The 15,437-nt window shown below is 38.7% G+C and overlaps 1 protein-coding gene across 1 annotated transcript in view; it reads left to right on the forward strand.

Moving 5' to 3' along the window:
* LOC106131933 (cell adhesion molecule Dscam2) overlaps nucleotides 1-15,437 on the forward strand; it is a 50,387-nt gene that overhangs the window by 15,789 nt on the left and 19,161 nt on the right. The window contains exons 10-20 of the mRNA XM_060951733.1: nucleotides 354-498; nucleotides 1,080-1,228; nucleotides 3,097-3,268; nucleotides 4,323-4,462; nucleotides 8,489-8,638; nucleotides 8,756-8,840; nucleotides 9,316-9,398; nucleotides 10,209-10,343; nucleotides 11,494-11,646; nucleotides 12,296-12,425; nucleotides 13,064-13,227. Of these exons, the coding sequence (XP_060807716.1) occupies nucleotides 354-498; nucleotides 1,080-1,228; nucleotides 3,097-3,268; nucleotides 4,323-4,462; nucleotides 8,489-8,638; nucleotides 8,756-8,840; nucleotides 9,316-9,398; nucleotides 10,209-10,343; nucleotides 11,494-11,646; nucleotides 12,296-12,425; nucleotides 13,064-13,227 (1,506 nt within the window). The remainder of the gene's footprint in view (nucleotides 1-353; nucleotides 499-1,079; nucleotides 1,229-3,096; nucleotides 3,269-4,322; nucleotides 4,463-8,488; nucleotides 8,639-8,755; nucleotides 8,841-9,315; nucleotides 9,399-10,208; nucleotides 10,344-11,493; nucleotides 11,647-12,295; nucleotides 12,426-13,063; nucleotides 13,228-15,437) is intronic.

The raw sequence follows: 15,437 nt of genomic DNA on the forward strand, positions 1-15,437 counted from the left end.
GGAAACCAAAGCGGTTCGAAGTCACATAACTTACCATTTTTGTTTTTTCAATTATCTATTATATATATAAATATAAATATATACGGGACAAATTACACTGATTGAGTTAGCCTCGAAGTAAGTTCGAAACTTGTGTTACGAGATACTAACTCAACGATACTATATTTTATAATAAATACTTATATAGATAAACATCCAAGACCCAGGACAATCAGAAAAAGTTCTTTTCTCATCATGCCTTGACCGGGATTCGAACCCGGGACCTCCGGTGTCACAGACAAGCGTACTACCGCTGAGCCACAGAGGCCGTATTATCTCTAAGACTTGTTAATATTTATTTCATCACTTCTCAGAACCAGTTCACTTTGAATCTTCATCCAACAATGTGACCTCAAGGCTTGGTCACCCCGTCACTTTGGAGTGTCGTCCGCTGGGTGATGAACCAATCAGGATCGTTTGGATACACGATGGGAACCCCGTGGAGTTCCAGAACCCAAGGTACTACATCATCACTACATAGTATAAAACAAAGTCGCTATTTTAGTCTGTTTGTCTGTATGCTTAAATCTTTAAAATTACGCAACGGATTTTGATGCGGTTTTTAGTAACAGGTAGAGTGATTCAAGAGGAAGGTTTTTATGTATAATAACATTTATAATTTTGCACCCGTGCGAAGCCGGGGCGGGTCGCTAGTTATCATTATAACCTTCAAAAAAAAGGTGGTTCTCACTGACCTGTATGTGTGCATGTTTGCCCGCGATTATCTCGCGTTCCGTTGAACCGATTTTGATGCGGTTTTCAGGAAAGTGTCTGTTATACTTAGAAGAAGATCATAATAATTTAAACAACTTAAAAAAAAGGAGGATATCGATTGGAAGCGAGTCGCTTTTTACTTAAGTAATTTATAAAATATTTCTTAAACCTTCTCCTAAGTAAAACAAGCACTTTCCTGAAAAACACATCAGAATCTGTTCAGCGAAACGCGAGATAATGACGGACAAACATACATATATACATAATAACAAATTGAGAATCACCCTTTTTTTGAAGGCGGTTGAAAAGATTTAATGTAATTTCAGGATTAAACTATCAGAAACGAAGATCAACCAAGGAGTGTCCAGCTCCATCCACTTCCAACACACGGAAACTGCAGACGCTGGGGTCTATCAATGTAGGGCTAGCAACCCTTATGGCAGTACCAGTTTTAGCGTCCATCTCACTATATTAGGTGAGTCATATAGTGAGTCAGTTAGGTATTAAACGCGCACGTAACATAGATACCTTTCAATATTTTATCTCGTTACAATGATCCGCGGTATATATACATACATACATAAAATCACGCTTCTTTCCCGAAAGGGTAGGCATAGACTACATCTTTCCACTTGCCACAATCTCTGCATACTTTCTTCACTTCATCCACATTCATAACTCTCCTCATGCAAGCTCGGCGGTTTCGGGTACTCTCGACCTGCCCCTTTACCAGGACGTCTTTAATTTAATCAAGATACGTTCGTCTAGGTCTTCCCACTCCGACCTTTCCCTCCACACACTCCTTGTATATTTGCTTAGTCAACCTGCTTTCATTCATCCTCTCCACATGATCAAACCATCTTAATATAGCCTTTTCTATTCCTGTAACTACATCTTTTATTTCTCAAGTAAACCTGATTGGATTCAGAAATTTTACAGAAATATTTGATACGCGAGTAAAGCCGCGGGTGTAAGGATAGTATAAATATGGTATATATAACGATCTGTCAGGATCCCAATGGAAATAGGCGTGATGGTATGTATGTATGTAAAGTACGCGAATAAGCCATCTTCAATAAGAAACTCCTATAGTAAAATCTGTCTCAAACTTCACCCCACATAAACTTCAAAAGGAACTTTTGCGTGCTGGGGTGAGTTTAGTTCGCGAATAAACTTAGCTATCTGGTTTTCAACTACTTTTGCTACACTGGAGGCTGTGTTGAGATTTGTCGTTTGTATATTCTCAGAATAACTTTTCGACCTAAAGTTTGCGCCGTGTGGCACCAAAACAAAATACATACATACATAAAATCACGCCTCTTTCTCGGAGGGGTAGGCAGAGACTACATCTTTCCACTTGCCACGATCTCTGCATACTACCTTCATAAAAAAATACACATGTCATAAACAAAATATCCTCACCTTGCGTTTGTTTCTTTTATGATTTAATTTAATGTATTGATAATAATGATATCATACCATAAATCATGTTTTAATTAAAATTTTAATTTTAAATTTTAAATAATTTAAATTTTAGTTTGTAATCATTTTTCTTTCTTTTTTATAATTAGTTTAAGTTTTGATTTGATTTAATTGTAATCTATTTTTAGTAGCTTAATCACAAGCAGATATAAAAAATTATACGGAAACATCATTTACATGTTTTATATGTACATTTTGTTCATTGTATTGTTTGTCGTATGTATATCTTCAATAAATATAATAATAAATAAATATATACAGGACAAATTACACTGATTGAGTTAGCCTCGAAGTAAGGTCTTTGAGACTTGTGTTACGAGATTCTAACTCAACGATACTATATTTTATAATAAATACTTATATAGATAAACATCCAACATATACATGGAGGGTGTGGAGGGAAAGGTCGGAGTGGGAAGACCTAAACGAACGTATCTTGATCAAATTAAGGACGTCCTGGTAAAGGGCTTGCATGAAGAGAGTTATGAATATGAATGAAGCGAAGGAAATATGCAGAGATCGTGGCAAGTGGAAAGAGGTAGTCTCTGCCTACCCCTCCGGGAAAGAGGCGTGATTTTATGTATGTATGTATAAACATCCAAGACCCAGGCAAAAATCAGAAAAAGTTCTTTTCTCATCATGCCCTGTCCGGGATTCGAACCCGGAACCTCCGATGACACAGACAAGCGTATTACCGCTGCACCACAGAGGCCGTCGTCAATGAAAATCTTGAAGATAATTTCTTCTAAATCTTAAAGAAAATACGAATAATTTTTGAATACATACCTATATCAAATCACCTTTATTTCAGAACTTTATAGAATTTTTTCCATCATAGATTTTTTTTAATATATTACCCAGAACCACCTACGCCACCGTCTGATGTCCGCATCGAAGCAGTGCGCTCCAGAACTGCCGCCATCTCCTGGAGGGACACCCTCAGGGCTCACGCGAGGCATTACAGCCTTCAGTACGTGCCGTCGCAGTACGGAGACAGTGTGTGGGAGAACGCTGCTAATGTCAATGTCACCAGGTAACTTCATCACAATATCCCGGCACCAATCCATAATAGGACCACTCCATGTCTTTCACATGCATGTCGTAATAGGCGACTAAGGGATAGACTTGCAAACTTGGGGTTCTTTTTGAGGCGATGGGCTAGCAACCTGTCACTATTTGAATCTCAATTCTATCATAAAGCCAAATAGCTAAACGTGGCCATTTAGTCTTATCAAGACTGTTGGCTCTGTCTACCCCGCAAAGGACATAGACGTGACCATATGTATGTATGTATGCATACATAAAATCTAATCTCCTTCTTTTTCATGTCACATTGGGGTATTTTAAATAGACATTTCACAACAGCGTCTCCAATTTGATCAAGATACGTTTCTAGGCCATCTTCTTCCAATGTTATGTGACGTGTGGTTCACGGCACAAATATAAATAGAATAGGCTTATAAACTTGGTATTATGTCACTATTTCAATCTCAATTTTATCATTTAGCTTAACAGGTGAACGTAGCCTATCAGTGTTACAAGACTGCTGGCTTTGTCTACCCCGCAAGAGAATATATGAATGAATGAATAAATATATCCTATGCTTGTTTCAGTTTTTTGAGTTTCATAAGAGAATTTATGAAAGCAAATTAACAGTAATGAATGTATAGTGCAGTGTGGTTCCCGGCAGCAATAAAAAAGAAAGACTAGGACCACCCCATCTCGTTCCCATGTAATAGAATAATTCAGAAGTATATATAATCAAAATAAGAATATATAATCAAATTTTTTCAGCGGAAACCAATCGTCATCTTCACGACACAAACGCCCGCCACGCAATGAATTCGTTTCAGTCAAAATGGCCGCTCATCAAAAACAATACTTTTAATCATCGACATTTTCATATTAAAACCTTTTACTTATAACTAGAATTTTAAAATAAAACAAAGTTAAAATAAATAATTCTAACACATGGATGTCGTAAAAGGCGACTAAGGGAAACGTTAATAAACTTGGGATTCCCAGAAGGAATGTAGACGTAACTATATGTATGTTATGTATGTATGTATGAATTGTGTTTATTTCAGAAAAGACACAGACCTTCGGCAGTCAATAGAACTACAAAATCTGAGGCCGGCGACCGCGTATGCTGTGCGAGTAGCGACCGGCAACCAAGTGGGCACCAGCCTTTATACAGCGCCGGTACACTTCACCACTCATGAGGAAGGTAATGTCCAATGTGATACCTATAGGACTATAGTGTAGTGTAATAGTAATAATTTATATATACGGGACAAATTACACTGATCGAGTTAGCCTCGAAGTAAGTTCCGAGACTTGTGTTACGAGATACTAACTCAACTGTACTATATTTTATAATAAATACGTATATAGATAAACATCCAAGACCCAGGCCAATCAGAGAAAGTTCGTTTCTCATCATGCCCTGGCCGGGATTCGAACCCGGGACCTCCGGTGACACAGACAAGCGCACTACCGCTGCGCCACAGAGGCCGCCAAAAGTGTGGTAATAATATAATGGTAATGTGGTTATATGAAAACAGGTTGACTAAGCAGATATACAAGGAGAGTGTGGAGGGAAAGGTCGGAGTGGGAAGATCTAGACGAACGTATCTTGATCAAATTAAGGACGTCCCGGTAAAGGGTCAGGTCAAAAGTACCCGAAACCGTACTTTTGACCTGACCCTTTACCAGCCGAGCTTGCATGAAGAGAGTTATGAATGTGGATGAAGCGTAGGAAGTATGCAGAGATCGTGGCAAGTGGAAAGAGGTAGTCTCTGCCTACCCCTCCGGGAAAGAGGATGATTTTATGTATGTATAGTGTGGTATTGTTACAAAGAACCATTCTATTTCTTTCTTATGGTTGTCTTGATGGTGATTTTCTATGCAAATTTGAAAGCGTTTGATTTTAATCTGATAGGTAGCAAGATAAGGTCTGAAGGCCGGATGTGGGTCAGGCCGGGAAAATCAACACGTTGTAGAAAAAATAAAACTATTTTTGTCACTGAATTTTATTGAGAAACAATTAAAAATCGCGGTGAACAAAAAAGGCGCGCTAGTTTCGCTAGTTAGAGACGACGCCTTCGAAATTTGAATGTGAAGCGAAGTCGGCGTCACCATAAACAAATATGGTTTATCTTTTTCATTACAAAAGTACAAGGAACCTTTCTTTCTTTCTTTCTTTTCTATATTATGGCTTCCACCGGACCTTCGGTGATTCTGCCAATGTCATGGTACAAGGAACCTTATAGCGCCACACTCTTTGACAACCAGTGACATGACATTTGTTTCAAAATTGACATTGACATTTGTGACAATGACATAAAACCATAAGGCCTAAAATTCTTTTACTTTTTTTCTTTAAAGATTATTCACAAAATCGTCGCTAACACTCTCCAGCCCAGTGCTGCAAGAGCACCAGACAACCAATAGAATACAAGCTTGCCTGTCCTTGTCTTTATGTCATGTCTAACACGATCGTCCTTATCTGTATACACTAGTTGAATCAGTCCTTTGTGCCAACTGTTGCGGGGGATATCTGGTTCTGCGACAACAACTAGATCTTCTATCTGTTAAGGCTTAGTCTCCTTGTCCCATTTTCTTGATGCGTGATAGAAAGTCAATAGAGGCGTTCTGTCATCGTAGTCACATAAGTGGCCTTAAGACTGCATGTGAGGCTTTCCCACCACAATGGGGACATGCCAAATGAATGAAATGCATTTAATTGTTGGCACCAACCAGTTTCTATAGTTTAAGTATATAGGGATCTCTATCGGGGTTTTTGATATTGGAATAAAAATGCGCAGGCAAAAGAGGTGACGGCATACGACTACGAGAAACAAAGCCATTCTCAACCTACGCCGACAAATTAAGGCACAAATACCGCAAAATAATAAACTGCAAACTATAACTCGTAGCGTATTTCGTAAGCCTCGTAGCATCACCGGCTCCATTCGTAGAGCTGCTACGACACTGTAGCAATCGCTCGTAGCCAGCATCGCTTTTGTAGCGCACATGGCGTTTGCGGGCGTTGAGGCGGAGGGGGTAACCGGGCGCGACAACTTTCAAAGTACCGACTAGTTCCCCACCCCGGGTTTGCGCGGTATCATATTGAACTCCAAAGAAATGGAGTTTTATTTTCATAAATATCATTAGGTACAAAGCCATCCCATCCTATACGTAGACATCATTTCCCTGTTAACAATAATTTTCGCTGTATTATAAATGGCGATATTATAGCGTGACGAGATTGAGAAGTAAAAGCCGACAACGGGATAACAAACTTTACTTCGATCATACATATTACATATGGTCACGTCCACATCCCTTGCGGGATAGACAGAGCCAACAGTCTTGAAGACTGAATGGTCACGCTTGGCTTTGTTATAGAATTGAGATTCAAATAGTGACAGTTTGCAAGCCCATCGCCTAAAAGAAGAATCCGAAGTTTGTAAGCCTATCCCTTAGTCGCCTTTTACGACATCCATGGGAAAGAGATGGAGTGGTCCTATTCTTTTTTGTATTGGTGCCGAGAACCACACGGCACTTTACATCGGTAACTGAAAAATACAAACTCGCTCACTAAAAGAAGTGTATAGCATACCACACCGGTCCGCGCGTTGTTTAGTCACTGACTGACTAGTTCAACGACGAACGGCGGGGTATGGACGCGGGGGGCGGGGAGTGACGCCGATGTAATATCTTATTATCCTGTTCCATCAACAAATCCGGTTTACATTTTGCGTATACACATAATATCCTTTAAATATTCAAAATCATTAAAATCTATTTTAAGATAATATCAACAAATAAAATCAAAGTTCATTTACATATCTAACATTAATATTATGCACCTTATTACTAACACCTATAAGGTCCACATTTGCAACCACTATTCTACAATTAGGTGTCGTTCCGACCGCCGCAAACACGTACCATTTCTGGGATGCCAGTGACCCTGGCCCGCTTAACCAACTCGGCAGAAAAGAGAGTGAATGATGCCCAGTCGTCAAGAAGCGCATTTTGAACTCCAAAGAAATGGAGTTTTCTTTTCATAAATATCATTAGGTACAAAGCCATCCCATCCTATACGTAGATATCATTACCCTGTTAACAATAATTTCGCTCTATTGTAAATGGTGATAACATAGCATGGCGTCAAGTAGTCGTCAAGACAAGAAGCGCATGTACACTAAACACACCACGATTAGCGTGAAGACGGGCAGGCGCAACTTTTAAAACACTTTGCTTTCACTCGCGTTTAAACGTGTTACTGTCTCTGCAGGATGACTAACAGATGAGGTCGTGGTGGGAGGTCGTTGAACGAACGAACAGCAACTGTTGCAATAAAAGTCTGACTGGACACTCCCAAGTGAATGCAATCGTGCAGCAGTTTGTGATTTGACCTTCCTTATTACATACAGTCGCTCGATATTCGTCTCAATTGTGGCCGCATAAGGCATTTAAAACAAATTGTGTTGCGTTCTACGCCATCTTTTTTTACGTAGTGCCTTTTTTGATGGTTTACAATTAATTAGTTTATGTTTTGTGGTGCGACAGAACTAACACTGACCATCTGATTGTATTAATAAAAGGTGTGTACGATTTGCCGTATTATTATGTTTTATATTTAAATAAGGCTGCTACTATGACTATGGAAGCCACAAGCCAAAGATGGCTGATTCAACAGCCATCTTTGAAAACCATACATGACATTTTTTTAAAACCTAAAACTAACTATTCACCTAATATTTACAAAAATAAAATAGCTAAGTGAGCGCCTCGCTAACACTATCTAAATTGGTATTTGCAAGCTCAAAAAATTCATATTTACTCTTGATACATTTGCCTGTAAAAGTTCTAGCAATATCAAAAAATCCAGAAACAGGACTGCGTCAAGTTGCCGTAATACATTTGCCAAGTCTATAAACGTTTAAACATACATCTTAATGAGATAGGTGGTTGTTTTTTGTTTTGACGGCCACTTGTGTTAATAGTGCGCTTGTCTGTGACACCGGAGGTCCCGAGTTAGAATCCCGGTCAGAGCATGATGTGGAACGATCTTTCTCTGATTGGTCTGGGTCTTGGATCTATATAAAAGTATTTATTATAAAATATACTATCATTGAGTTAGTAGCTCGTACAACAAGTCTTGAACTTACTTCGAGGCTAACTCAATCTGTGTAATCTGTCCCGTATATATTTATTTATGACGCATAAATAATAATTTCAGCACCGTCGTCCCCGCCGCTAAATTTACAAGTGGACCAAACAGAGAACCCTGGGGAGCTCCGCGTGTCGTGGCTGCCTCCGTTGAAGGAATCGCACAACGGAGTCATACTGGGGTACCACGTGAAAGCATTGCCACAAAATGTAGGGAATGGTAAGTGGAAATTTATAATAAAGACTTTACAGCTATTATAAAACTAAGGTGTTTAATTTTATTTTTCTCATATGAATGTTAATAAGTTTTAACCTTTTTTGTCAATAATTATTTCAGAAGACACCGACACGAGAACTTTGAAGGTTTCTCAACAATCTGGAAAACAAGAGACTTTGTTGAGCGGTCTACTAAAGAACACAAGGTAAATAACCACTCCATCTCTTTCCCATGGAAGTTACAAAAGGCAACTAAGCTAATGTACTTGGGATTCATCTTTAAGTGATGAGCTAGCAATCTGTCACTATTTGAATCTCATCTATCATTAAGCCAAGCAGCTGACCGTGCCCTTTCACTCTTTTGATGACTGTTGGCTCTGTCAACCCCACTATGTTAGTAATTTACATAAATACATACCTACATATAATCACGTCTATATTCTCCTCGAGGTAGACAAAGCCAACATACTTGAAAATACTGTACGGCCACGTTGACTTTTCTGGCATAATGATAGAATTGAGCTTCAAAAGAAAAACCTAAAAGCGGACTCCCAAGTTTATAAGCCGCCTTTTACGTCATCCATGGGAAAGAGATGAAGTGGTCCGATTCTTTTTTCCTATTAGTACCGGGAACCACACGGCACAGTTGCGTAATATTCAGTTTGTTTTATAAAATTTCAGATATTCAGTATCCGTATCAGCGTTCACAAGTGCTGGATCAGGTCCGTTCTCACTTCCAGTCTTCCAGGACACCAGAGAAGGAGGTATGTTACAAATTTCAAATTCAAATTCATTTTTTTCCTACATTTCAACATCACTTAATAATTTTTGTCTGAATTCTTGCTGGAACGGGAATTTTCGTTTAATGCGTTCGGGCGTCCTATAGTTAGAAAGAATAAAAGAAAGAAATGAAAGGAGTTTTCTTTATTTGATACATTAGGACTTAACAAGAACAAAAAAATTAACCTATAACAACTTTTGTACCAAAATGCTAAGCTAAACTAGCTGTACCGGCAAACGTTGTTTTGTTATATAAATAATTTATAAGTAATTTCTAGTTAAAAAAAATGTTAAGGGTGGACAACCCTTATCACTAAGGGGTATGAAAAATATATGTAGGCCGATTCGCAGACCTACTCAATATGCTCACAAAATTTTAATAAGAATCGGTCAAGCCGTTTCGGTGGAGTACGAGAACGAACATTATGACACGAAAATTTTATATTTTTTTATATGTCTATACTTCTATACTAATATTATAAAGCTGAAAAGTTTGATTGTTTGATTGAACGCGCTAATCTCAGGAACTACGGTTCGAATTGAAAAATACTTTTTGCGTTGAATAGACGACATCGAGGAAGGCTTTAGGCTATATAACATCACGCTGCAACTATCAGAAGCGAAGAAATAATGTAAAATGTGAAAAAGAAACGGGAATAAATATTCATCCTTGAGGACTTCAATGATGCCCAAAATAACTATGGCGCCCAAAATAACGACACAGCTAGTATAAGATAAAGTGATGCATGGCTGCTCTCTCAGTACACCTTATACATTAAAGGTACAATTTCCAGCACCAGAACAATCACCGTCATCAATAGAGTGCGCAGCTGTGTCATCGACGTCGCTGAGGGTCGGGTGGCAACCCATCTCGCTGCCGGGTCAGGGTAGCTCCTTGATGGGATACACCGTGCTATATGCTACCGAAGGTTTGTGAGTCTAACAATTTACCATGTCCGTTTAGAGAATGTTTACATACAAAATTTGTACAGTATGTAGGTACATATTTTATTTTATTTGACGAAATATACGTATTGACTTAATTAGTTCTACATTCATTCATGTTTTTTAACCGAAGGTTTGTGAGTCTAGCAACAATTTACCATGTCCGTTTAGAGAATGTTTACATACATAATTTGTACAGTATGTAGGTACATATTTTATTTTATTTTAATTGACGAAATATACGTATTGACATGTGTAATTAGTTCTACATTGATTCATGTTTTTTAACCGAAGGTTTGTGAGTCTAGCAACAATTCACCATGTCCGTTTAGAGAATATTTACATACATAATTTGTACAGTATGTACATATTTTATTTTATTTTTATTTTATTTGACGAAATATTCGTATTGACATAATTAGTTCTACGTTCATTCATGTTTTTTTTAATGTAGACAATGTGCATTCGTCCACGATTTAGATTTTAAGAGATCTATATTTGTAAATTGACGTCCGATGAAAATGCTGCAGTGTAGTTTGTTCCGCCGCTTCTTCTACACATGCGCTTTGGAAGCGGTGGTAGTTATAATTAGATTTAAGTTATGTGACGTCTATAAGTGATACCTTGTATCCGATTTTGAAAATAAATCTCTTCTATTCTATTCATACATATAATAATCAAAAGTACCCGAAACCGCCGAGCTTGCATGAAGAGAGTTTTGAATGTGGATGAAGCGAAGGAAGTATGCAGAGATCGTGGCAAGTGGAAAGAGGTAGTCTCTGCCTACCCCTCCGGGAAAGAGGCGTGATTTTATGTATGTTTACATATAATCACGTCTGTGTACCTTGCGGGATAGACTGAGCCGACAGTCTTGAAAAGACTAATAGGCCACGTTCAGCTGTTTGGCTTACTGATAGAATTGAGATTCATATAAAGTGACAGGTTGCTAGCCCGTCGCCTAAAACAGAATCTCAAGTTTATAAGCCTATCCCTCAGTCGCCTTTTACGACATCCATGGAAAAGAGTTGGAGTGGTCACACAACTTTATATAAAATGTTTTTATTGTAAAACACAACTTTCAAGATGTTTCATTGAAAACGAATCGTTTCAAAGCAAAATTGTTAATTTTTTCAGACGGAGCCTGGAATAACCAGACATCTTTACACACAGAAATCTACATCCAGGGTTTGAACAAGTACACCAACTACACGGTCAAAGTGGCTGGATTCTCCAACTTCGGAGCTGGTCCATTTTCATATCCCATCACATGTTCAACGTTACAGGACGGTAAGTTGAACTCGTCTTAAGTAAGTCTCTCGTAAGTGGAACTTTGATTTTTTGTTTTTTTTTTAAATTACTATGTGGTTCCCTGCACGTATACAAAAAAGGAATAGGACCACTCCATCTCTTTCACATGGATGTCGTAAAAAGCGACTAAGGGATAGGCTTACAAACTTGGGATTCTTTTTTAGGCGATGGGCTAGCAACCTGTCACTATTTGAATCACAACTCTGTTATTAAGCCAAATAGCTGAACGTGGCCATTCAGTCCTTTCAAGACTGTTGGCTCTGTCTACCCCGCAAGGGATATAGACGTGACCATATGTATCTAGGTATGTATATTTTTTTCCTTGGATGAGATTGCTTTTGCCATAATTTTTGTATTTACCCGTCTACTTACCTACATACGTATGGTCACATCTATATCCCTTGCGGGGTAGACAGAGCCAACAGTCTTGAAAACTGAAAAGCCACGTTCATCTGTTTGACTTAATGATAGGCAATAGATTTAGATATATAACAGACGCTCTCAGTAAATACTCAATTTACATAAAAACATATAATATATAAATCACGCCTCTTTCCCGAAGGGGTAGACAGAGACCAAATCTCTCTACTTAATACTTAATTTATTGAAACAAATTGTACGCTTTCAGTCCCGGGCCCGCCGGCCGACATCAAAGTGTTGGTGATGTCTGCGTCATCTTTGCTGGTCAGTTGGAAACGGCCAGATAATCCAAATGGAGAACTGTTATATTATACCATATACGTGAAGCCTACATCTAGGTAAGTTAACATACATACATATAATCACGTCTATATCCCTTGCGGGGTAGACGGAGGCAACAGTCTTAAAAAGACTGATAGGCCACGTTCAGCTGTTTGGCTTAATGATGGAATTGAGATTCAAATAGTGGCGGGTCGCTAGCCCGTCGCCTTACTAAAGAAGAATCCCAAGTTTATGCGCCTATCCCTTAGTCGCCTTTTACGACATCCATGGGAAAGAGATGGAGTGGTCCTATTCTTTTTTCTAATGGTGCCGGGAACTACACGGCACTAACTAGGTAAGTTTAGTTTAGAAAAAAAATATAATTCTTCAGGTGCTTTGTGTCAGGTTGTTTTAATACCTCTCTGGAGAGGAGCCCAGGGTCAGTGTGATCCTGGACAGGGTCAGGTTTTACGCAAAGCAAAGTCTGACCTCCGTAACTACAACAACTATCTGACCAAGATTACATACATATAGTCACGCCTATATCTCTTGCGGGGCAGACAGAGCTAACAGTCTCGAAAAGACTGAAAGGCTACGTTCAAATTGAAATTCAAATAGTGATAGGCTGCTAGCCCATGAATTGAACTGACTTGAATTTAATCAAATCGAATCGAACGAACCGAACCGAACCGAACCGAATTGAATTAAATTACAGTACCGGTCCACCACACACGCACAGAGCAGAAGCCGCCGGAAAAACTACTGCGGAAATAAAGGATCTTACTGCGGGCAGGACTTACGAAGTGTGGGCTACGGCCAGCACCACGGTCGGAGAAGGTGGTGCCACCAGGAGGGTGTCACACACGCCAACTCATCGAGGTATTATGTTACTGAACTTACCAGCTGTCCCGGCAAACTCAGTACACTCTGTACCTACATAAATCTTTTTAAAATTGGCAATCCATCACTACCAACTGGGTAATATGCCCCACTTTATTAGAAAATCAAATAAAACAAAAATGGTAAACGATATGTTAGAGATCTTTATTTAGGATCAATATTTGGCATTTTGATAATGTTATGACAACATCTTAATCTAATAGGAACGTTACTTGATTGAATAAATTAAAAAAAAAAACCTTAGGTGGGGCGTTTTGTAAAGTACCTATCAGCTAATATGCCTCACTCGTATTATAAAATGCCCCGGCTTATAAAAACTGCCCCAGTGATTGTTTGTGTGCGTAAATTAAATCAAAAAATGAAAATAAAAACGTCTTTTGACTAAACACAAATATTGGGGCTCATACATTAGGTATTTCTTCAATCAGTCTTTTAAATCTTTCATTAATTGAAGTACTTAAGAAGTTAATTTAAAAAAAAATTAATTTAATAAAATCAAAAATACCATTAACGATAAATAAACAACTTCTTTAACATAAAATAAAAACTGCAGTTTTCTAATGAAATAAACCAGGTAACGCAACCATCCTGAACAAACTGAACATGTACCTAATCCAATCCTCGGATCATTTAGTTTTGCAAAAATTTTTTGTGCATTCAATGCACTTGTTTTCATCCAAGTCTTTCTTCTTCAGACGTACCAACTTCATCATCCATTTCTTCTACTTACTCAGAAGACGACGAATAAACTACTTTTTTCTTTTTTTTTCTGACCTTTCTTTGGCTTTTTTGTATTCGTTTCAATTTTAGATTTCTTACTTGTATTTTCTTGATCATGGCTTGACTCATCATTTTCTGATATATTGGCGGCATCTTGAATTTTATTACTTTTATCGCTTCTTGTTTTTCAAATATTCTTTTCTTGACTCTTTTAGCCTGTATGAATGTTTTAGTTTGATCATTTTCAGAGGTTTAATTTTCAGACCCATTTGACTTATAATATTCCCATATACCTACCCTTTGCATTCCCTGATTTTCCCTTCTTTGCCCTTGATTTGGTTTGTTTAAGATTTTTTTGCTTGATCTGTGTTTACGTCTTCAGAAATATCCGTCATATCGGGATCTTTATTCTTAGTTGCTTTTTTCTCTCCAGTCTTTTTTCCTTTTGCTTCTTTGGTTAAGACTTTTTCTTTAGGTTAAACTTTTGGTTTTTTTTCTAATAATTGCATCATTGCTGCAATTAAGTTACGGCTGGATTTGTTAGCAGCAAAAGCTAACTTAAGAATGCAAGAGGTTATAGATGAAGATGTGAATGAAGCACGTAAGGAATATAAGAAAATGAAAGATTTGGTTAAGAAAGCTGTGATTAGAAAGAAAGAAGAGTATAAAGAGGATTTTGATAAAAGGCTATCAGAAGACTTTCAGTCAAATCTGAAAGTATTCTGGAAATCCGTAAGATCAGCCCGAGGAAATACTATAACCAGAGAGCTGACTAGGATCAGATGCCAGGATGGTAGCGTTGTGAAAGGAGAAGAATGTGTACTAAAGATATGGAAGGACTATTTTGAAAGTTTATTTGAAAAAAGGAAGGAAATAAGAAAGATTTCTGCTATAGCGAAGAAAAAGAGAATGAGATGGAAGGCGAAATTGAAATGTTCGAAATTGTGGAAGCACTTAAGAGTATGAAAGCGGGAAAGGCTGCTGGGTGTGATAGAGTCCTGCCAATCTAAGGTCTGCCGCGCCGATGGATGCATGGCTAGGGGCAAGCCTAGTCTCGAGCGTGCCACTTCCGCCATGGGGTTGGGCGACCCCCAGGTAATGGCTAGCCTTACCCTGGCATGCGGGGCTCTGCTGGGGCGGACAAAATTTTTCCCTAGCGTCTCGTGGGAATCGCATTATGAACCTTAAAAAGCATATAAATGGCGGCGATGGTGTCCGCACCCCATCACGTCTCGTTCCCGGCGGGAGCGGTATGCGGTCTGCTGAAAGCCGCTTTGCGACGATGAATGTAAGAGGAGGAATGAAGGATAAGATTGAGGAAGTATGCCAGATGATGGATGAAAGACGTTTGGATGTGTTGTGCGTGAATGAAACGAAGCGGAAAGGATGCGACGCGACGCAGCACGGCCCTTACACGGCGTATTGGTCTGGAATTTCCAGTACCAGCCGAGGCTGTCAAGGGGTCGGTC

This window comes from Amyelois transitella, chromosome 26 (assembly GCF_032362555.1).
Source record: "Amyelois transitella isolate CPQ chromosome 26, ilAmyTran1.1, whole genome shotgun sequence".
Classification (NCBI taxonomy): domain Eukaryota; kingdom Metazoa; phylum Arthropoda; class Insecta; order Lepidoptera; family Pyralidae; genus Amyelois; species Amyelois transitella.